Source organism: Rhinolophus ferrumequinum, chromosome 6 (assembly GCF_004115265.2).
Source record: "Rhinolophus ferrumequinum isolate MPI-CBG mRhiFer1 chromosome 6, mRhiFer1_v1.p, whole genome shotgun sequence".
Lineage (NCBI taxonomy): Eukaryota > Metazoa > Chordata > Mammalia > Chiroptera > Rhinolophidae > Rhinolophus > Rhinolophus ferrumequinum.
Window position 1 is genome coordinate 67774883 of NC_046289.1, and position 22686 is coordinate 67797568.

Consider the following 22686-nt stretch of genomic DNA (forward strand, 5'->3'; position numbering starts at 1 on the left):
AAGCCAACAAAAACTTTTCCTAAATATTATAATTATACCTGATACCATCCTTCTCACAATTTTGAAAAGCTATTAGGTTGGTGCAAAAGTAGTAACTGCAGTTTAAAACGTAAAAAATAACTGCAAAAACTGCAATTACTTTTGCACCAACCTAATAATACCTCTAAGTAGAACAACAAAATTAATTTTTAAACATTTTATTTTCAGAAATCAAAACAATAAAATAGATGTAATACTTTACAATTTCATATACATTATATTGCTAAAAATACTACTGGGTATCAGTTGGACAGACTGATATTACTCTATGAAGATTGCTGTATGAAGATGAGAAAATATAAGCTTAGGAAAAAATTACCAAAACACATGCAGAAGCATCTAGTTCCAAGGACAGAGCCTCTCAAAACTCAATTTTGTGACTACAAGTCCTTGAGCCCCAGCTACCTCCAGGTTACCTTTCCACCATGACTAAGATGTGGCTGTCACCCTCTGGCTAAGAGAGTGGCTTCTGCATTTCAGATGATGAGATAAAGACAGAGTCTAGATCATGCTGCTTCCATGTTCCTGTACACATGTTCATTTTCCTTTTCTGATGGTTTCTCTTTCTGTTCTCTCACTAGTCCAGTGTTAGACTCAGTTAAAACACCGCAAAGGCAAATGTTCTCCTTCAGAATTTCTTTTAGAATAAAAATAGGGAGGATACCTGGGAATTTCCAAAATAACCACATTAAGACAGAACTGTACCAGAATACTGACAATTACACAATATCCCACCATGAAGAAAATCAGAGAAAAAAACATGTGGCTTCCAACCAAAGGCAAACAAACAAACAACAAACAACCCAGCTGAGAAATCCTACGTTCTTAAAAAAATCTTAATTTTCGGCATTAAAAAACATACTTAGAAGGATTTTTTCATAGGCTGTTAGGAACGAGCCCTGCTGTTTCAAGGGCTCTCAACAGAATTGCTTTGGTCTAAGAATTCATGAAACCCTTCAGACTTTTGGATTTAGTGAGCCCATAAATAAGTCTCATGTTGAGTTTTAATTTAAAGTATTCTTCCTTTCTGTATTTGCTTTTTCCATTAGACTCTGAGTGAAGGTAGGAGTTCCTTTTACCTCTACATCTTTTTAACTTTACCTCACCAACGTTTAGCACAGAGACTTGCACATACACAGCAGCCTTTCAAATGATGACGTAAATGAATAATAACCCTCTTCCTCCCCCATTCCTTAATATGCACATACCCCATACCCAACACCCACGTCCTTGGTAAGGGAAAATGCACAAACATTGCAACTCACAGACATACAGAGTAAATAGTCATTAAGACAAAATGTGAACACATGACAGAGATGGATGACATGGCGAAAGAAGACTTTAGCTTCCAAAAACTGTGGTGACTCGTAATAAGTGATTTTAAGCTTTACAAAAAAACAAGAGTGTGTGTGCTACTAATTAATTTTTAAGGCCTACAAATTTTGGCCATACAAAATACAACAGACACATTCAGTATGATTTGGCCTTTGCTGTCACTTGGAGAAAAGAACTACAATGTCACAAAGTTCATAACAACCAACTTTTATTATTATTATTATTTTTAAAGACAACAATAAATAGTGAGATGGATGACATCAAGGAAAAGACGTTCACAATAGACAATGAATAAGGATGCCTGAAAAAAGCACCGGGACTTGTTCCTTGTATGCTCTGTGACCCTACACTAACCCAACCCTCTTTCTTTACAATATCCAAGTAGATAATGCAAACAAGTCACTGCAGGAAATCTATGGAAGCCATGTCTGAGCCTTGACTCAATCAGACCAAATCTAGAACCAGGAAAAGAGAGACACTGGGTGTTACAAAAGTGCTAACCTTCCTGAAAAGCTAGGCACGCACTTTGAAATACCTCTGAATATGGTGAGAAACTTGGTCTGATCCACTTACACTCTGACCTTATACGCCAGGATTCCAGGTTGATAAAACGGAGCATCTCTATATCTACATCAGATGGTGTAAGGTTTAGCTGCAACGGATAGAAAATCCAAAATGTGGATTAAACAGAGCAGAAATTTGCCTCTTCAGTAAAGCAGTTCTACTCCAGGAAATCCTCAGGACTCACAGAATTCAACAGTCAAAAATGAAGCAGCAACAATACTTAACTGCAACATGGCTAAAAATTAACTCTACTTCAAAGCTGTCTCGGTTTCCCTAATTCTTGTTTAATAAATCCAAGCCATTTCAAACTCTTGCTATTTCTTTGAGAGGGTTCTTTAATCATTATTATAATGAATTTCATTTCCCAAACACCATTGGTGAGCAACAACATTTAGGGTTGGAGATACCACCAATTAAACAATTTGCTACTCATTTGATAAAAATCAAAGGTTACTCTGATGTTTTCAGTTTGAGCTACAATCCCTTTAGTATAATATTTACTACCTTTAGGAATTAACTAGTTGATTCTCAAAACACAAACTTTTTTCCCCCCTCTTCTCTTCTAAGATAACAATAATACCGAGAAAATAAAAAAGCAACTGATTTTCTGAGACATGGGCATTTTACTTTATTTCAAAAGAGAAGTAAGTATACCTGGATTCATTCAACTGAACCATCATGATTTTGTGTACGTCTTCTCAGCCTCTCGTCATTTCATCAGATCTCGTAATGTTGTATATTAAAAAGCTACAAATTTAGAAGTCACTCCTATGAAGCGGGCAGTTCGTTTATTCAGTAATTCAACAAGTATTTATTAAGCACCTGTTTGTTGACACACTCCATGTGCCGGAGAGTACACTCTCAAAAAGTATGTTGCGTAAGACTCAGCCTCCCCAAGAGTTTTGTATTTAAAAGGCTTTTGCAAGGCACAAAACACTTACTCTCAGAAATGAAAAACTCTCTACTATTTCAGTGCAGTGACTACCGCTTATCAGTTAGCAAATACAGATTCTCCAAACATATCTGTATGGATTTCCAAGAAGGGATGAAACAAACAAACAAAGCCTTCTGATAGTTAGTTCTTTCAAATGACTTCATAAAAAGTATCTTGGTATGAAACGGTATGCAGATAATTTGGGCAACATAATTCTATGAGAATGAGTCAGAAGCATCATCACTCTTGTAACCTTGACCCTCATTTTGGTCTAAAACTTCTATACATTCTTAGTGGTATGTGAGAACAGATGATGCTGTATTACAGGGAAATGGCAATGTTTAACATTCATAGCAGCACGAAACCATTACTTTTCCCATCGGATCCCTTGAACTTTAATAATGTCTGACCTGGTTGGCCAATAAGTTCTAAAAAGTGACAGAGGAAAATTGCCAATATTAGATACTGCTGGAATGATTTTTCATTTAGAAAGATTTTATAAGTTCTTTTAAAAACAGGTCACCAATTCTGGAGACATTGAGTTTTCTTGAGAGGGTAGCTATTGAAGAGAGCCGGTAACTTAATATATGCAAAATAGAACCCAGTTAAAAAAGTAGACTTCACATGTTCTTATCATCCTTACACATAAAGTAAAAATAAATACATACGCACTCCCCTACACACAGTTATAAATGAACCAATCCAAAGCAAAGAAAGTGTGGCAAAAGTTGTGAAAGAACATTATTCATTTATTTCCTAGGATAAATGACACAAAAGCTGGCATCTCATTAACTGTCCAAAGGAAACGATACATTAAATAGCTGAGACTGGGTCATCACACATTTATAATTTTCACATTACTCAAATGAAAAGATTTATAAAGGCCCAATTTAAGAGTTTACCTTACTAAGTCACTTAAAAGAAACAAAGTGACAAAGAGGAACAAGCAATTAGTTGCTTCTTCATAACACTACCCTTCCACATGGCTTTCTACATGCCCCTTGTTTTAGTAAAATATCATTTCAACATGCAATTATCCCTCTGCTTTGATGCAGTTGCCATTTGTTTTGTTTTGAATGCAAATACCTGCTTACTGACTGAAAATTCCCTACCTTATGGTTTGTGAACTGTTGTCTAGGTGTTGCTCATAAATGACTTTAGCAATATAATCACTCTGCAAGACCCCTGAGATAATATTCAGCCAGAGTAAGCTGTAGGGTACACGCCTTGTTCTTAGAAGTCAGAGAGCTAGTGTATACTCACACAGAGAGCTGTACAAGGGAGAAGTTCTCATTTAATTTCTCTCCCCGAGACTGTCAAGCATTTCCTTTCACCACATTACAAAACCACCAGCCTCAGATTGGGAGGACATTACCTTGGCACTACATGTCTCCTAAAGCTTTTACACAGCCCTCATTTACCTTCATAGGATCCCTGTGCAAAAAGCAGGAGCTCTTATTATCCATGTGGAAAAACTGGAGCTCCAAGAGAGTAAGTGACATGCCCAATGCCACGCATTCAAGACGACTACAGAATTGACTTTGGAAGCCAGACATCCTGTGGGGTCTTAGATATGAAAGCCTGGATTTGCAAGCAAGAATTTACACTGGGGTAAAGGCAGTTTCTTCAATAAATGATGCTGGGAAAACTGGACAGATACACAAAAAAATGAAACCAGACCACCTTCTTACTCCATATACAAGAATAAACTCAAAATGGATTAAAGACTTAAATGTAAGACCCAAAACCATACAACTCCAGGAAGAAAATATAGGAAGTAAACCCTCAGACGTTACCCTTAGTAATATTTTTACTGATATGTCCCCTTGGGCAAGGGAAGCAAGAGAAAAAAATTTTAAATATGGGATTACGTTAAACTAAAAAGTTTTTGCACAGCAAAGGAAACCACTGACAAAATGAAAAGACATCCTACTAAATGGGAGAAGATATTTGCCTATGATATTTCTGATAACAGGTTAATATCCAAAATTTACTTTGAAAAAAGACAAACAAAACTCATGCAACTCAGCACCGAAAAAAAAACACAATCCAATTAAAAAGTGGGCAGAGGACCTGAATAGACATTTCTCCAAAGAGGAAACACCCATGGCCAATAGACATATGAAAAGATGCTCAAAATCACTAGTCATCAGGGAAATACAAATAAAAACCACAATGAGATACCACCTCACAACTGTCAGAATGGCCATCATCAATAAATCAACAAACAAGTGTTGACGATGTGGCAGAAAGGGAATGCTCGTGCACTGTTGGTGGGATTGCAAATTGGTGCAGCCACTAAGGAAAACAGTATGGAGGTAACTCAAAAAATTAAAAATAGAACTACCTTATGACCCAGCATTTCCAATTCTGGGTATTTATCCAAAGAAATCCAAAACACTAACTTGAAAAGATACATGCACCCCTATGTAAACTGAAGTGCTATTTACAATAGCCAAGATATAGAAGCAATCTAAGTGCCCATCAATAGACACTTGGATAAACACACACACACACACACACACACACACACACACAAAATGGAATATTACTCAGCCTTATAAAAAATGAAATCTTACCATTTGCGACATGGATGGACCTAGCAGGTATTATGCTACGTGAAATAAGTTAGACTGAGAAAGACAAATACCATATGATCTCACTTATATGTGGAATCTAAAGAACCAAATAAACAGACAAAAAAGACAGACTCATAGGTACAGAGAGCAAACTGATGGTTGACAGAGGGAAGTGGTGTTGAATAAATGGGTGAAAAAGGTAAAGAGATTAAGAAGTACAAATTTGTAGTTACAAAATAGTCACGGGGATGTAAAGTACAGTATAGGGAATATAATCAATAACATTGTGATAAGTATGTATAGTGCCAGGAGGGTACTAGACTTATGGGGGGATCACTTCGTAAGTTATATAAATGTCTAACGACTACACTGTACACTTGCAACTAATATAAATAAAATAATACCAAATGTCAATTATAATTGAAAAATAGAAAATAAATAAATTGTGCGTCATTCTGAGTACTTCACTTCAACTCATCATGTAGGCATTGCATCATCTCACATCATCACAAGAAGGGTGCATACAGTACAGTAAGATATTTTGCAAGACAGACCACATTCGTGTAACTTTTATTACAGTATATTGTTACAACTGTTCTGTTCTAGTATTGGTTATTGTTGTTCATATCTTACTGTGCCTAATTCATAAATTAATTTTTATCATAGGTATGTATGCACAGGCAAAAACATAGTATACATAGGGTTTGGTACTATCTGCAGTTTCAGGCATCCACTGGGGGACCTGAAAAGTATCCCCCACAGATAAGCGGGACTACTGTATATTTATGTGCATAATTTTAAAAGGCAAAGTAAAAAAGAAAAATATTAAAACATCTGACCACTTAAGTTATATTCAAAGAATTGTTTGCCAAATTTAAAAAAATGTAACATATTCTATGAAGAAAAACAACTATCACCAGAATAGCATGCTTTATCAAACAAAAAGAACTTCATGAAAAAGCAGTATTTTCCTTAAAGTCAGATATTTCTATACTGACTTTCTGTTCCCTCCTTCTGATAGTAAGATCTCCCTCCCCCCAAAAAAACCTCAAGGATACCACTAAGAAAGTAAAAAGAGAACCAACAGATTAGGGGAAAATATTTGCAAATTATGTATCTGATAAGATACTTGTATCCAGAATGTGTAAAGTACTTTTATAACTCAATAATAATAAAAAGACAACATAAATGGGCAAAGAATGTGGATAGAGATTACGCCAAAGATGATATACAAATAGACAATAAGAACATGTAAAGAGTCTCAACATCACTAGTCCATGAGGACATGGAAATCAAAACCACAATGAGATACCATTTCATACCCAGTAGGATGACTATAATCAAAAAGACAGACAATGCACAAGTATTGGCACGGATGTTGAAAAACTGGAAGCTCATACATTGCTGGTGGGAATGTAAAATGGTGCAGACACTTTGGAAAACAGGCTGACAGTTCCTGAAAATGTTAAACTATATTACCCAGAAATTCTACTCCAAGGTATCTAACTTGAAGAGAAACATATGTCGACACAAAAACTTACATACCAATGTCCATAGAAGCATTATTCATGATCACCCAAATATCTACAAACTTATGAACGGATAAACAAAATGTGATCTAATCCGACAATGGATTAAAAGAATGGAACAACATGAATGAACCTCAAAAACATTATGCTAAGTGAAAGAAGCCTGTCATGTTGTATTATAATACTTAAAACATTCAGATAGACAAATCTATAGAGAGAGGGAGTGAATTAGAGGTTGCCTAGTGCTGGAGTGAGCAGGAATGGGGATGGAGAGAGACTGCTCGTGGGTATCTGGGGTGATGAAACGTTCTAGAATTAGATAATGGCAATGGTTGCATACCTTTGTGAATATACGTGCATCAGTGGTTTTTAAGCCACTGAATTGTACACTTTAAAAGGGTGTTGTGGTATATGAAAATCTCAGTAAGAAAAATTCCAATCGAAAACTAATATTTATACAGTCTATAATAAATTACAGTCTTGCACAACATAACGACGTTACAATCAACAATAGACCATGTATACAGCAGTGGTCCTGTAAGACTACAAAGGAGTTGAAAATTTCCTGTGGCCTAGTGACATCGTCACTTTGGTAACATCGCAGCACAGTGCATACTCACATGTGTGTGGTGAGGCTGGTGTACACAAACCCACTGCGCTGCCAGTCCTATAAAAGTGTAGCACATACCATTATGCAGAGTACATAATATTTGATAATGATAATAAATGATGATGTTACTGCTTTATGTATTTACTATATAATACTTTTTATCGTTATTATAGAGCGCACTCTTTTTACTTACACACACACACACAAAGTGTCCTGTAAAACCAGCATGCCGTCCTATGCTGGCAGCAGTCTCACACATCTCATGTTTACCGCCTCCCTTGCTTGCATCATTTCTTCTCGTGCTTGACTTAACCTCATGTTGTTTTGTCCAGTAACATGCTGTACAGGCCTGTAGCTTAGGAGCAAGAGGCTGTACCACACAGCCTAGGTGTGTAGTGGGCTGTGCCATCTAGGTTTATGTAAGTGCATTCTATGATGTTCAAACACTGACCAAATCACCTAACGACGTATTTCTCAGAATACATTCCCGTCGTTAAATGGCGAATGACTGTAATTAAATTTTAATTATGAAGGAAGAAAAGAAGCCTAGATCAATCTTAAAGAAGCTGGTCATGATCATGGGCCCACATCTCCTAGTGGGACCAGGTCCCAGAGAGAACGCAGGAACATACACATTGGGTCACATGAGGTTAAGATACTTTATTTTATATAATGTATTGCGAATAAATTTTAGTTCTCCCATAGCTTATTTTAAATACTGTATAATTATGTCCTCAAATTATTTTGTGAAATGCATAATTAATGCTCTTACTGTTTCATTTCCCTGGGACACCAGGTAATATTTCCACGGAACACCGTCCTGGTCCTCAAACTATCCTCATTTAAGGATGTCCCTTCCCACCCATCTGACAATCTGATAGGGGAACAGTGAAAACAATGGAAACGTGTAGAAGATCCTTCCAGTGTATTTCTCATGTGTAACAAGCACTGTCACGCCAACTGTACATAGATTTCCAGTAACACCGATAATTTTAACAACTTAGTTTATCAACCTAGAGAACACAGGGACCAAGAAAAACACCTGCTGTCACTGATTAACGCAGAAAACACTACTAAATGGTAGGGGAGAGTTAGGAAATCAATTCCTACTGCTTTAAACCCAAACTCAAAAGTCTCTCTGTGACTTCCAACCTTCTTTGGGGTTAATCCCTAGACAGGTGGCAACCTTACTTACAGCAAATTAACCACCCCCTAATTGTACAAAAAGAGATTGCTGGTAATTGACAGGAATACGGCTAAATATGATTGTGCCTGTTGGGAATACAAAATTTTATAAATCCTTCGAGATTAAGGAAAGAGTGACTTCTACAAACAGAGATTTTAATTTAACAGAAAACATTTAAAAATAAAGCTTAGGTATGTGGTCTATTAAGGAATTGAAACAAGCATCATAAGGAGGTAAATAGAAAGATACTGGGAGAGGGAATTAGATGACCCAAGACAGATTTTACTCAGGAGGTTTTTAACCTTAATCCTGTCTGGCTTATTTTGGATGATTTTCCAACCAGATAATAAAAAAGCAATTTCATTTAAGTGCCGCAGCCATGGGGTTTTCTGCACGAGGTGTTTCCCTCCTCCATGCCCACATCTCCTCGTGGCAGGGCACCACTACCACTTGTTCATCCTTTGAGAGGCATGCTTTCCTCCCCAAGTGTGCAGAATCCCCCAGGATAAAACCCAAACTTCTTTTCCTTATTCTCACTGACCTCAAAAAGCAGTCAACCTCATGGAAATGTAGAAGTCGAACTTTCTGTCTTCTTTATAAGCCAAGAAGTGAATTTGTATATTCTCCATGAAAAAGAACACAAATCACACAGGATCAGTATTTCTAAAATAACATAATCAAAAACTTTGAAATGCCACGGTCAAATAAGGTGCAATTATACGTATATTATATAAACTATGATACGTCAAACATTAATACTATATGTGTTTATATATAAAATGTGTATGGGAGACTGCATGATACACAGTATGCTTTGGAAACACCAGCATCAAGGTTATCTGCTGTGCCTTCCTATCAGCAGAGAGGAGGCGGATGGAATTCTGGAACATGAGTAAGATAACACTCCTGTCAAAAAAAAAAAAAAGAAAGAAAGAAAGAAAAGAAAACACCAAGTCCTTGTCCTCAAGCAAGCTAATGAAGCAAGTGATAAGCTACGGGTCAAATTCCCACTTCTACAATCAAAACTTATCATAGGAGCCCTTGAAACGGGAGTGCATCTGTCATATGTTAATGACTTCAAGCCGTTCACTGGACTTCTAGGTGTATAGGAAAACTTAAAAGCACTTCACATTTCCTTGTGGGTATAATTAGATTGTTGCAATTGTTAGCAATTCTCATCCTGGGACTTTAAAAGGTCACTCCACTCTTTCAGATACCAAATTTGGAATCACTCTCCCTTCTGGACAGATTAAACACACCCTACAATTAGTATACTGCTGCACCTGTTGCAAAGTTTCTTTCTTCAGTGATGTAAATGGGGACAGTCAACAACATTATAAATTCTTGAGGGATTATTATACCTCAGCAACCAAGTGATGAACAAGTCTAACGTCTGCTGTTGAAGTGATGGATGGTGGTCACACCCTGACCACACACAGAAGCCATAGTCTTTATTCCTTATAGACAACCCCAGCTCGCACAGACACCACATTGACTCGACTCTCAATCTCATAAAGCAGTCAACATGGACTTTATTATTTAACAGAACTAGGGTTTTCATGATCTAGGTGAGATTCTACAAAGAACAAACAGAATTTAACAAAAAAAGAAAAACATTTTAAGTCTAACTAAAATTGCACTATTGATATCTAAACTTTACTAAATCATGGTACACGTAAAATGACTCTGCTCATAGATGAAGGTAAATCTTTCTATTTCATGAGTTTGTAGCTCAAAGCTACAAATTCTCCTGTAATTCAATACTTTACAAAAGTTTTCTACGCGTTTCATAAATTCAATGATAGTAATTTCACTGCTGTGGCACAAAATAACAATATAGATATTTAAAGGACAGAGCATTTAGTGTAAATGTATTTAGGAAAAGAGACATTCATTTAAAAAGCAGATCCATAAAGTTCAAGGAAATTTGATGTAATTATTAATAAGTTAAGTCTTAAAGCCATAAACTATGTTCTTCCTTCCTCCCTTATTTCTTTCCTTTCTTTTTTAATGAAAGAGAAGTACATAGGACAAGGCTCTACAGCCACCTTTTTCTGTAAGCCATGGAAATTACTGGTATTTTCCACTATATCAGAAAAAAAAATGATTTTTTGGTAGCTGAATATGTGACCACATAAACAAAAATACAGTAATTCCTTCTTAAATTTGTGATATTTTGCTTAGTGAGTCTGTTAGGCAAAGCCTCTTATTATCACCACAGTGTATAACCCATCATTTCATATACTTAAGTACTTTTTCCCTCATACATAAATTGTTTTCAAAATATAATTGGAATTTTACAAAATAAGAGCTGTAAAATTTCAAGAGTTTTAGCACATCATCGTTAAGTAGGTACACTTTCTTCTGTATGTATTAAGTTATATGTACAAATGCTTTTTAAAAGCTGACTAAAATAATATAAAAGTTAAATCAGTGAAGTATTTCAAAATTAGCATTCCAACTCAAATAAAGCTAGCACAACTGGATTACATTCCTACCATTCCCCTCCAAATAAATAATATTTCCCAGTGAAACTATTTTCTAAAAGGATATATATTTTATTTTTTTCTTTTAATATATCTCCTTTTAAAAATCATCAAACTACATTACAGAATTGCCAACTTTTTTAGGGTTTGATGTTGGGCCTATATAGTAATCAAATTTAGAAAACTATAAATTATATTTAAATTTATTATTTACAAGCAATTAATTATAAAAAACAGCCAGGTGGCTTTCATTACATAAATTACTGTTAATGACAGAGACCTCATGCTGCTACCGTATTTAGCATTTGCATGTGTCAAGTGCAGAGAGTGGTGTGTAACTACCCTCTTCAGGGTGGAACTGATCACTGAAGCACAAAACAAACTGCCTAAGTTTCAGATCACACCCCAACTAGTTGTTTGAATCCCAAATACTATCAAGGTTTTAACAATGTTTCCTACAGGAACCTGTAACAATATTTTGCTGAAACAGCTTTGAAACCAGATACATAATTACCAAGCATCAAAAAATGCTTAACTACACTTGCCTATCTCTATGATTTAAACATTTAAAGCCCTATCTCTATGATTTAAACATTACCAAAAAATGTTCAATCAATTCTCACTGAACCAAGTAAGGAATTTACTGATGTCTTACAAATGCAGTATTTAAAATGATGTTTGACGTTTCCTCCCACCATGAAACTATGAAAAAGAAACACAATAACTCTCTTTTCAGGGCTCTGCCTCCCTATTTTATTTAACCTATTGTAGCAATTCTTCCAACTCTACAGTAGGTGTAATTCCATTCCAAAGAGAACCAAGAATTTGACCTCTTTAATTTATTCTGAGATACAGCATGAGTTTCAATGATGTAACAGGGGAAACGGACCTCATATTGTTACTCTGAAGTAAATGCAAATCTTGAACAAACAGAAAGTCTGTATCAAACACAGAGAGAAAAAAAAAAAAAGAATTTCATCCTATTTCAAACTCTATCCCACCTAGAGGCCTAAATAAGTAATTCTATCCCCCTCCAACACTACCACCAGAAAAAGGACAAAGTTTTATGAAAATGTCTCTTAAACTGTGGGATAAAATTCTGTAATATTATAGTCTTCTATCCAGTAATAATAATAATAATAATAATTATAAAGATAATAAATTAAATTAAATGTTTTTTAAATAACTGGAAATTCCATATTGATCTACCTCTCTGGTGTTCAGGGTCTAGTTAGTTAACAGATTTATCTAACCCTTCACTTTTCCTCCTCCCCTAAGAAGTCTGTCTGCCATTTAGCAATTTCACCCCTTATTAACAATCAGCAGAGAAGTGGGTAATAAAATGAATTAGAAGAAAATGTAAGCGTCTTTAGCCATACTAGTCAATCTACATTTGAGGAGTACAGAGAAAAGGGGGACATAAAATAACGGCTAATACTTTGAGGAAAGAGAGTCTACACCCTAGTAAGGATTAAGTAACAAGATGGATCTTTTCAGCTGGCAGACAAGAACTAATTCATTAAATTATTTTTGGCCAATGTAATCATCCTGGAGAATGAGTGGGGTTTGTACTTTTACTACCAAAGATGCTGCTTTTACTCAAAATAGAACTTATCTTTAGTAATCATTTCCAAGTTACACAAGGAAGCCAAATTCATAGCCATATCTTATATCTTTCCAAAATATAGGGTGGTCACCAAGTCTGGAAACATAGTCAAATATATAGGATTTATTATTATTGAACTGCAACGCATAGAAAATAATTACATCTCCAGACTTTATGGTCACCTTGTAGCACCAGCCCCCTTATTAACCAAACCTAATGATGCTTTTCTGTCTCCAAATATCAGACCCATTCTCAAAGTACCAAAGTTTGTCACCACTGAATATATTTAAAACACTGTGCCGCACGCTTTAAAAATACTTAACCAGGAGTCTCAAAAGTGTATTGACTGTCAGTAGAATTTGTGTCTGGTAGGAACCAATATTCATCCTAGCATTCTTTCTCTCTCTTTTTTTTTTTTTTTTTGGATGAGCCATTACTTTGCAGTTGCAGCACATGAGAGGGAAGAGGAAAGTTCAATTATCTGTGGACATTACAAGAGTTAAGTGGAAGACAAGAGACAGAGGGACTGACAGGTTGGCAGGTGCTGGGACACCCCCGATCAAAACCATCAGCACCTCCCACTGGAGTGCTGGGAAGAATTCATGAGTATCTACGTTTAAAAATTAACAGTATCTGAAATCCATAGCTTTTCTATTATTACACAATAATAATAATTTTCAACAATTTACCAAGATGTTTCATGTCTTTTTAATCTACACTAGGAGCGACAGCTTAATCACCACGAACAGAAAATAAATTTGACAGCTGTGTGTCAATAACAGCCTGAATGTTTTGGTGCATGATGTAAGTAAGTGATTCAGTGATGCTGTGGTCAGGGCATGGTCATGATGAGCGTTCAGAGGGAAGTTTAGGAAAGCTAGTCAGCAGTGCTGTCTATTTTTATGATGCTGGAGGCTCTGCAGTGGCAGAGCCCATTGGCGCTGTGTACCAGGCAGCATGTGAGGATTTTATCACCCGGGCTAGGAGTCTAGCCCCAGAAAAGGTCCAAACCAAAGGCCTCGTGGAGACAGTTACGATAAAGCATCTTAACCTAAAGAAGTGGAAGACCTTGTGCTTTGGAAATTGCCATAATATTTGAGACATTGTAGCAGGTTGAGAAAAAAAAAAAAAGAGCCTTCCAAAAACCACACAGGCAGTTCATAGGGTGAATACCCTGCGGCTGCCCAGTTGTAAATCACCTGAAGGGAAAGCTGACTGAGGTTAAAAATAGGAGACAGATCCCTTCAGGAGGTCCAGTTCTGCAGAAAGATCATGGCAGAAATCACAAAGGCATCTATTTCACATAGTCTGGGTTGTTAAGGATTGTCCTTGTCTCGGTCTGAAACATATGGGCCACATGGCTGAAGTTATGAAAAGAAAATGGGGAATGGGAAAAAAAAAAAAAATAAGGCCAAATCTCTGAGTACAAGTCTGCCTTGATTCCAGACACAGCGGTTTCACACACAGACTCCCTTTCAGGGCAATTTACACTGTCTTCTGGGAAAGGAAACTTAAAGATGGTACCACTATGGTACTAGCGTCAACCCCGAATGAAATCCCAGTTGGTAAGGCCATTCCCATTCTAAAAGGAAAAGTACTCACAAAGCGGAATGTTAGTACTCCACAAAAATGTGCAGCTAAGTAACTGCTGAGAAGGATCTTTTGATCACTTATATCTGGGACATCAAAACACGATAGCATTACTTCCTAAAAAATAATAGAAAGAAATTACTTTCAACCACATCAAGCAAATCTGCTGACTGTCTCAAGAATAAATGTCAATAACTGAATTAGAATTAACCACTAAAATTGGGAGGCGGGGTGGGGGGGAGCAAAAAAAAAAAAATAGACCAAAAACTCAATCTACAAATGTTAATAGGTCAGAATTCTTCTAGGATCGAATTTCTTGCGCCCCGTTTTACATCAAAGTTTTATAAACTACTGGAAACTATATTTGATGGAAACAATAACACCAGTACCAGCTCTTGGTATAAATGGCACCACACTCAATATCTTTGGCATGTGGACACAGATCTCTATACCACCACCAAAGTACTCAGTTAATATCCAAATTTCTACTAAACCAAGCCATACACAAATCTTCAACTAAAAAGCTCTGTCTACTTGTTTATAATCTGTTACCTGGAAAAAAAGCAGAAGGTTTCTCTAGCCACCTAATCACCATATCAATGACACATGCCACAAGAGAGAAGCACTAGTTTATTTGATTGATCATGGTAGATAAACTCCAAATAACAGAGAAATTAACAAATGCTTGACATTTGCTCAACATCCATTATTCTGACACTGCTTTCAGAATTTCAAAGCCTGGGAGTATGCTTAATCAACATTCATATTCCCTTGTGAGCTGCAGGCACCATATTGCACCCTGCCTCCATACTGATGAAAACTGCATATTGGCCATTTCCAAAATGTTCTGGGACTCCACACAGGGCCCCTTTTCTCTCTTGTTCCTGCTCTGCAGTTTTCTTTTAAACACTTCCAAGACAAAAGCATCTGCCAGTTTTCCTCCCTAGGGATGTATGCAAAATGAACTTAACAGTTTTAAGGCAGGAGTAACCCTCACATCTAAATTCATTCATAGGACAGAAAAGGGCCTAAGAGGCCTCTCCAGGGACAAAACCCTGCTGAAATTCTCCCCACACACAACAGTGGGAGCTTTATAACATCGAAGTCCAGACAATTTCCAATTCAAATGCCCAACATAGCATGACCTTTGTCAGATCTCTGAGCTCAAGATGCACCCATGATTTTTTATTCTAACCAGCACAGACATTAGACAGGGCACTACTGCTAAGCAGGAGGTTCAATATTTGCATGCTCTTCTATTGTGAAAATGTAACAGTGACAGCACTGTGTCAAATTCTTTTCCCTCTAGAACTTTAACTCCATAGGAGAGGCATGGCTGACAGATGACTCCCCAACATCTGTGTTATGTGCACTGCACAGCTGAGGAGCTCGGCTCACTGTCAGAACACCGCAAAGATGGCCTGTGCCTCGCTTATGCCTTCTTCTTTTCCCTACCCATATATATATATATATATATATATATATATATATATATATATATATATATGTATGTATACATATATACACACACACACACACACATATATATATACACATATAACACACACACACAATACAAATAGTGAAATTTTTAACAAAATGTAAAAATAGCAGGACAGATGAACATACTTTATAGTCATTAAGCTGTTCACGTAGCAGCGCAACATATGTTGTATAAATGTCCTATACCAAATAATTTATCAGATCTGACACGGTGCACATCATATTGTTTTATTTAATACACTTACTGAAATTTCATGGATCAAGCATCACTTCTGAAAGCACAGAGAAAGCACTAGAAAATATTTATTCATCTCCCGTGATTTATTTTGATTACCCTTACAGCTACATGATAAAGTGGAACCCACAAAATTACAAGGTTAAGGTTTACACAGCCATTGCTTCATCTACTAAAATATAACAAATGGCTCCACGTCTGTGTTATATTTTACTTTCATTTAGTGTTAAGTAGTACACCAGGCTAAGCACTTAGCTGCCTACTGAATATATTAATATTTTTAAATAGGACTTAAAACATCCTGACCCAGAGGATGAGAGCTTAAGAAACAATCTTAGGAGAGAATAGCAAGTCTTTTTTTGTGGTACTCCACAGAATAATACTGGCCAAAAAGAAGAAACATGATTTGGGAGTTATCTTCTCCTCAAGAGATTATAAAAATAACCACTGGCCAGTATCAGAAAGTTAACAAAAACCACTGAATGCATAAAGTATCACAAAGCCAGGCACTGCAGGGAGGAGTTGGAAGATAAAATCGCAGCAAAACACATGGCTCCTGTTCGTGAGGAATTCACAATCAGTCAAGAAAGCAAAAGATAGGGAAGTATACATTCCAAATAAACAGGTAAAAGTCACTACAATGGTCAAAGGAAAAAAAAATCTTAGCAGATTTAAACCACTATTCAAATATTCAAGAGATTAAACAAACAAACAAAAAACAAACAAACAAAAAACCCCAAAAAGGGCAGGGGTGGGGAGGGGAAGAAGAGAGAGAAATTGGCACTTGAGACTCTTTAACATCAATTTTCTTTTAAAATGTCTTATCTGGAGGCAGATCACCCAGACAAGGAAGATGAGAAGGATGATACAAAGATCAGAAATGGGAGATGAGAGTCCAAAGTAGAAAAGGTCAGTACAGCTTTTCAAGAAAAACACGAGTGTTTGTTGGCCTGATCATTTTTGAGAGAACCATTACTCTATCAGATCAACTGCCTTGGGGAAGAATATTAAGGGGAGGGGGGAGTTTTAATTTCCAATGAACTATTTTGTTTAAGATGCAGTAAAAGTGAGATTACAACAAGGAAAAGATCGTTCTTAGAAACTAAGTTTTGCTTCCATTTATGAGTGATAATCATCCCAAGATAATTACAAAAGAATTAGTTTCCCATAAGTCTTACTCTCAGGTACCCAACAGAGGCTCCATGTGTTTAAGGTGTAGATGCGGCAATCCAGAAGCAAGGCTCAAGCTTCTCAAACATTCTGCCTTCCCATCATCTGACAGAACAGCTGACAGGCAATGAGACGCTTCATGTGGAGCAAGAAAACCACGAAGCCATGTTACAGTGTATTGCAAGTCAGGCAGCAGAGTGACTTCAGATGAATAACAGGTTACTGTAAAAATACTGAAGGGTCTATCATACTGCACCCTCAGAAGGGAGAGATAAAGACTATGAAGTCAAATGGAGTTCAATATAGAAACATAAAGTTCCAATCTCCCAAAAGAAGAGAACTAAAAATAGGAAAATAATCTTGCTCAGTTTAATGCATGGTGATAATGGCACCTGAAAAACTCTTAGGAAAGAACAATTTAACCCTTGCAGCGTTATGTCAAAGCAAAACCATTACTTTACCCATATTGAAGGGTTTCTAGGAAGATGAGCTCTAGCATTACAAGCTAGCGTTAAGAGCTGGGGGTGGTGGCGGGGAGGCTGTGCATCAAAAAAATTCAACAAGAGTTCATTGAAAGCATTGAGGAAAAGAACGAGTTCGAGTGTTGCAAAGTCTTGCTGGGACCCTATCATCACCATCACTTTGGCATTTTATTTCTAGTCAAGAAATATATTTTACCTTTCTGAGATTGTTTTCTGGTTACAAGCCAACCATTATGAACCTTTCAGTGAATCACTGAATAGGGCACTTAAAGGGATAAACAATTATAAAAATAATTCTGTCACAAGTGCATACATTTTATTTTATTTAGTGATGTAATAAGCTTAGGGGCATATATCAGGTCCAAAATGGTCTTGGTCATTAATTTAAGCAATAAATCATAGGTCTTGCCAACAACGACGGCAAACAGATGCTAACAAGGAAATGTATTATTTAATATTGCCATGTGTTATAAAAAATGTGTGTTTAAGACATGTCTTAAATTTTTATAATAATATGCATTTAATGCATTACTGTTTTGACACATGCAGGAATCAGATTTATAGGTCCCATTCCGTAGCTTCTTCTGGATTTTTCTTTTTTTAAACAAGAGTAGAAACCTTTAAAGTGCACGCTTGCAACAATATCTAATTGGTTGTCTTGCTGTTTTGTAGTAAATAATGTCAACACTGAAACTCATTAAAAAGAACGAATGTACACACTTTGCTGGAATATAAAAATAGAACATTTTAAAATTATAATTTTTAAAGAAATGTTATAGTCTGAGAAAGTATAAGAGCACTTTTTAATCAAGTTAGCAACCAATTTTTTCACATTCACTTTGAGCTATGCTGCATGACACCAGACAAAAATATACTAACTTGATTAACGAGTGAAGTTCACATTTAAAAATGTAGAAGTGACTAGGTAAGAACAAATCCAACTTTATATACTCATTCAAAAATCCTAAGAATCAAATAGTATCTCAAAATACAAACTAAGTTAAACTAGAGTCTTTCTATTTAAATTATACCAAATCGTAATATTCCCCTTCTAATATTTCCTTTCACATCAGTAGGCTTACATCCCTTACTACTACCGTGTTTCCCAGAAAATAAGACCTAGCTGGACAATCAGCTCTAATGCGTCTTCTGGAGCAAAAATTAATAAAAGACCCGGTCTTATTTTACTATAAGACTGGGTATAACATAACATAACACAACACAACACAACACAACACAACACAACACAACACAACACAACACAACATAACATAATATTGGGTCTTATATTAATTTTTGCTCCAAAAGTCGCATTAGAGCTGATTGTCTGCTTAGGTCTTATTTTCGGAGAAACACGGTAACAGGTTCAAACCCCCTAGTGAAACGGCTTGCGAGAGAAGAAGGGAATTAGGACCTAAGGAACTAATACAAAACCTCTTTTAGAAAAATAATGAGCTTTTTTTATATCAACAAGATGCCAACTCTGCTAAAACCTTTTTTTATTTGCACATTTATTTTTTCCGAGTGTCCCTTTCAATCAACTCCTTAACTGCCAGCATGGTCTTCCCCCTTTCTTGTGTAGGCAAGAGTCCATGCTTTAGAACACTTGAAGAAGCAGTGCTTGGAGTATGGAAACTAAATTTTCTTCATTAAATCTACTGAAGCAGATATTAAAAATGCATTTAATATACTGGCAATGGTCGGTGGGCACCGCTGACTGTGACAGGCCAGTTACTGATGATGTGCCGTCAGATGGCCTTCTCAGCAGGCGCCTGGGTCTCAGGCTGCTGAAGGACAGCAATATCTTCCCTTGTGTGTAAGCTCTATTCATCTCCCAAGTATTTACTAAATCACAGGCCTCTGCACACATAGCCCACGTTTCAGTGTATGCTAACAAATGATGGATGGCCTCGTCAATTTGTTATGTCCTGAAAGCATGGTTTCCTGCCATTCCAATCATCAAACCTCAGCGCTTCAGAGCTGATCAGTCCCTGGGAATATATTTTGCAGACTCGATTAAAAGAGGAGAATTCTTTCCATTGAGTCTCCAACACCCTCCCCCAAATGTTTATTGTTTCAACCAATTATTTGGGCAGAATATGCAGTAAGTGTTCCGACAATTACAACACCAGCAGGTTTATTTCTGGTATTTGCTAAGGTGTAATTTCATCTATGACAAAACATTTAGGATATTTGATAGTGAAACTAATGTTTTAAAACAATTTTGCTTCTGTGTACAACAAACAGGCAAAACCTTAACAATATTTTATATCATATTATATTATAATGTAAATGCATTCACAGATACATTTCAAAGGAACTTTCAAGGGAATAACCCGTCACTGAATCATCTTAAACCCTTTAAAACAATAATTTGTCAGAGTTCTCTTTAATTATAATCTAGGTAAAAGAACAAATTACTTAAAAAAAAAAAAAATCTTCTGACAGTTTCCAAGTTAGACGACCAAAGTTCAACTTGTCAAGGGAACAAACCTCTTAAAAGAAGGTACATTTTCAGTTCCAAGGTTATATATGTCAGTTGCCTTTTTGTAAGTCATAAGAACATTTTTATTTTTAGCTACCGGTTATCTATGAAACAATAAATGATAGTACACACATACCTTTCATTCAGAAACAGTAAACTTTATACAAACAGACAAACTTACCACAACTAAACAGATAGCTGAGCTTTGAGGAAATGAGGTGGTGCTAAGAGCTAAACAACTTGCTATAAATAAGCTCCTGGAAATGCTAAATTTTTTTTTTAAAAAAAGTGCCAATCTCCCATTTAGCCAATAGCTAGGTAGGCTCTGAAGAACCCACAATCAGCATAAACTCTACCATATTGCCCTGCCATTCACCTCAACCTTGACCTCAAGATTAAGCTCACTTTTATTACGCACAAAGGTCACCTGTATTAGGTCAAAATTCAAAGTCCCTTGTCAGAAAAGGTTGATATATTCCAACCTTTCCTCTCCATGCATCAAATTTTTCATGGTAAAGTCATATTCAGCAGACAGTATATTCAGCAATTTATTGTGCCATTATAATACAGTGTAGAATACAATTGCCCAAAAAGCTATCACATGAATAAAATATTTTTCATGACAATGGACCAAATCTAGACTCTACACACCTCTAACAGATGAAATAACATTATCCAAGTCTTGTTTTCATACTTCAGAAGAGTTATACGGCAAATAATTGTCCTCAAAATATAATCTACAGGATAATTATGACTTCCACTTTCATAATTCTTGGCTACAAGCAACTATTTTTCAGAATGTCATTTAAATTTTTAAGTAATTTATTTTGTTTAAACACAAAGATCTCCAGCCAGGTTTCATACGTTTATTTGAATGTGGCCTAAGCAGCTTAAGTGAAATAGGTCTAAACCTAAAAGCCTCTCTTTGACCTAGAACCTAGAGGAAGACACGCTCTGTAATAAACAAAATAGAAAAGGAAGGAAAAAAAATTATTCCCTTGTCCAAATCATTATTACTGCAACTATGTGATCAGCAGAACTGCACAAATAAGATAAATTAAACAAATTCTTTGTAGGCAGTATTCTGAAACACGCAATTAATAAAAACAAAAGCCTTAAGGGATAATAAATCTATTAAAAAGTTTATGCGATTTCTTTGTGTTTACCACAAGGTTTTTTCACAATCATTATTAGTACCATGAATAGATTTTTTAAGAGTGTTTCAAAAGCACTCGTTCTTCAAATTTATTAATACCTATGTTAAACACGAAAATCAGTGTTCACACTCCTCTGATGATCTGGGGTATCCTGCAAAATTTCCATGCCCTGGAAGACTTACTCCTGAAATCACATAATTGTTGGACTCAAGCTACTTCCCGGTGGCAGTACCCTGACTCCAAAACTGGTATTCTCCCAAATATCTTTCATAAATTCATAACCACCTTGTCATCAAGGTTGAGGCGAGAATGTAAAACAGCCTCCAGTATAAGCAGTATTGCATTTGACAAAAGTAATTAGACAGTAAAAATACTTCAAAATTCTCAGGTTTTAACATTCCCACTTAGTCTGTCTTAGGCAGTAATCTTGTCATATAACCATTTTCTGTGATGGGGACAGGGTCGGAGAAATCAATCTAAAGCTTGATATGCCTATTTGTCATCAACAGAATATAACATCTTCGTTGCCAGTACAATCTAAGGACTTCACCATAATTTCCTAAAAGCAGGTTTTCTATTATGTTTGGGGTAAAAGAAAACTTTGGAAACCTAGAAAATAAAGGAACTGGCTTTAGGAAAAACTTTTCAGTTCTAATATTCTAATTATTATAAGCATAAATACCATTGCAGTGAGCATCCTTAAGTCAAGCACAGCAGCAGCAGCAAAAAGTTATTCAGCACAGCATCAGGAACCGTGCTAATCATTGTATATGTACTATCTCATTCCAAGATCATAACAGGCCCATTTTAAAAAGAACACAAAGGCACCAAGAGGTGAAGAAAATTACCCAAAGTCACCCAGTCAGCAAGTCATAAAGCCAGAATTCGTATGTCTATTTCTAGAACCAAGTTCTTTACACCGATATCTAGAATTGCCTTTATAACAAAAAACTGAACAGCCTCCTAGAGTCCTTAATAATAGGGTTTTGCCTCCTATCGATTTATAAAATAATTAACCATAGCAGAGAGAGCTAAATAAACCACTCAAGGTCAGGCACGGGCTATGACAACTCTGGCAAACTCAATACTACCTGGCCAACCCACTCATGTAGGCCTATCCCCACGCAAAATTCCACCTGCCATTCTAAAATGCACATATTCTTGCCAAACATTGTTAATTTTATTGTCCATTTCTG

The 22686-nt window shown here is 36.2% G+C and overlaps 1 protein-coding gene across 6 annotated transcripts in view; it reads right to left on the reverse strand.

The window, feature by feature from the left end:
- CDIN1 (CDAN1 interacting nuclease 1) overlaps nt 1–22686 on the reverse strand; it is a 221473-nt gene that overhangs the window by 182226 nt on the left and 16561 nt on the right. Inside the window, exon 1 of one of the 6 annotated variants that reach the window (XM_033109081.1) lies at nt 1956–2098. The exons of 4 other annotated variants lie outside the window; for them this stretch is intronic. In XM_033109081.1, coding sequence (XP_032964972.1) covers nt 1956–1993 — 38 coding nt within the window. In that variant the 5' untranslated portion in view covers nt 1994–2098. Of the gene's footprint in view, nt 1–1947; nt 2099–22686 lie in introns of those variants that run through there. One more of the 6 variants, XM_033109084.1, reaches the window with a different exon arrangement.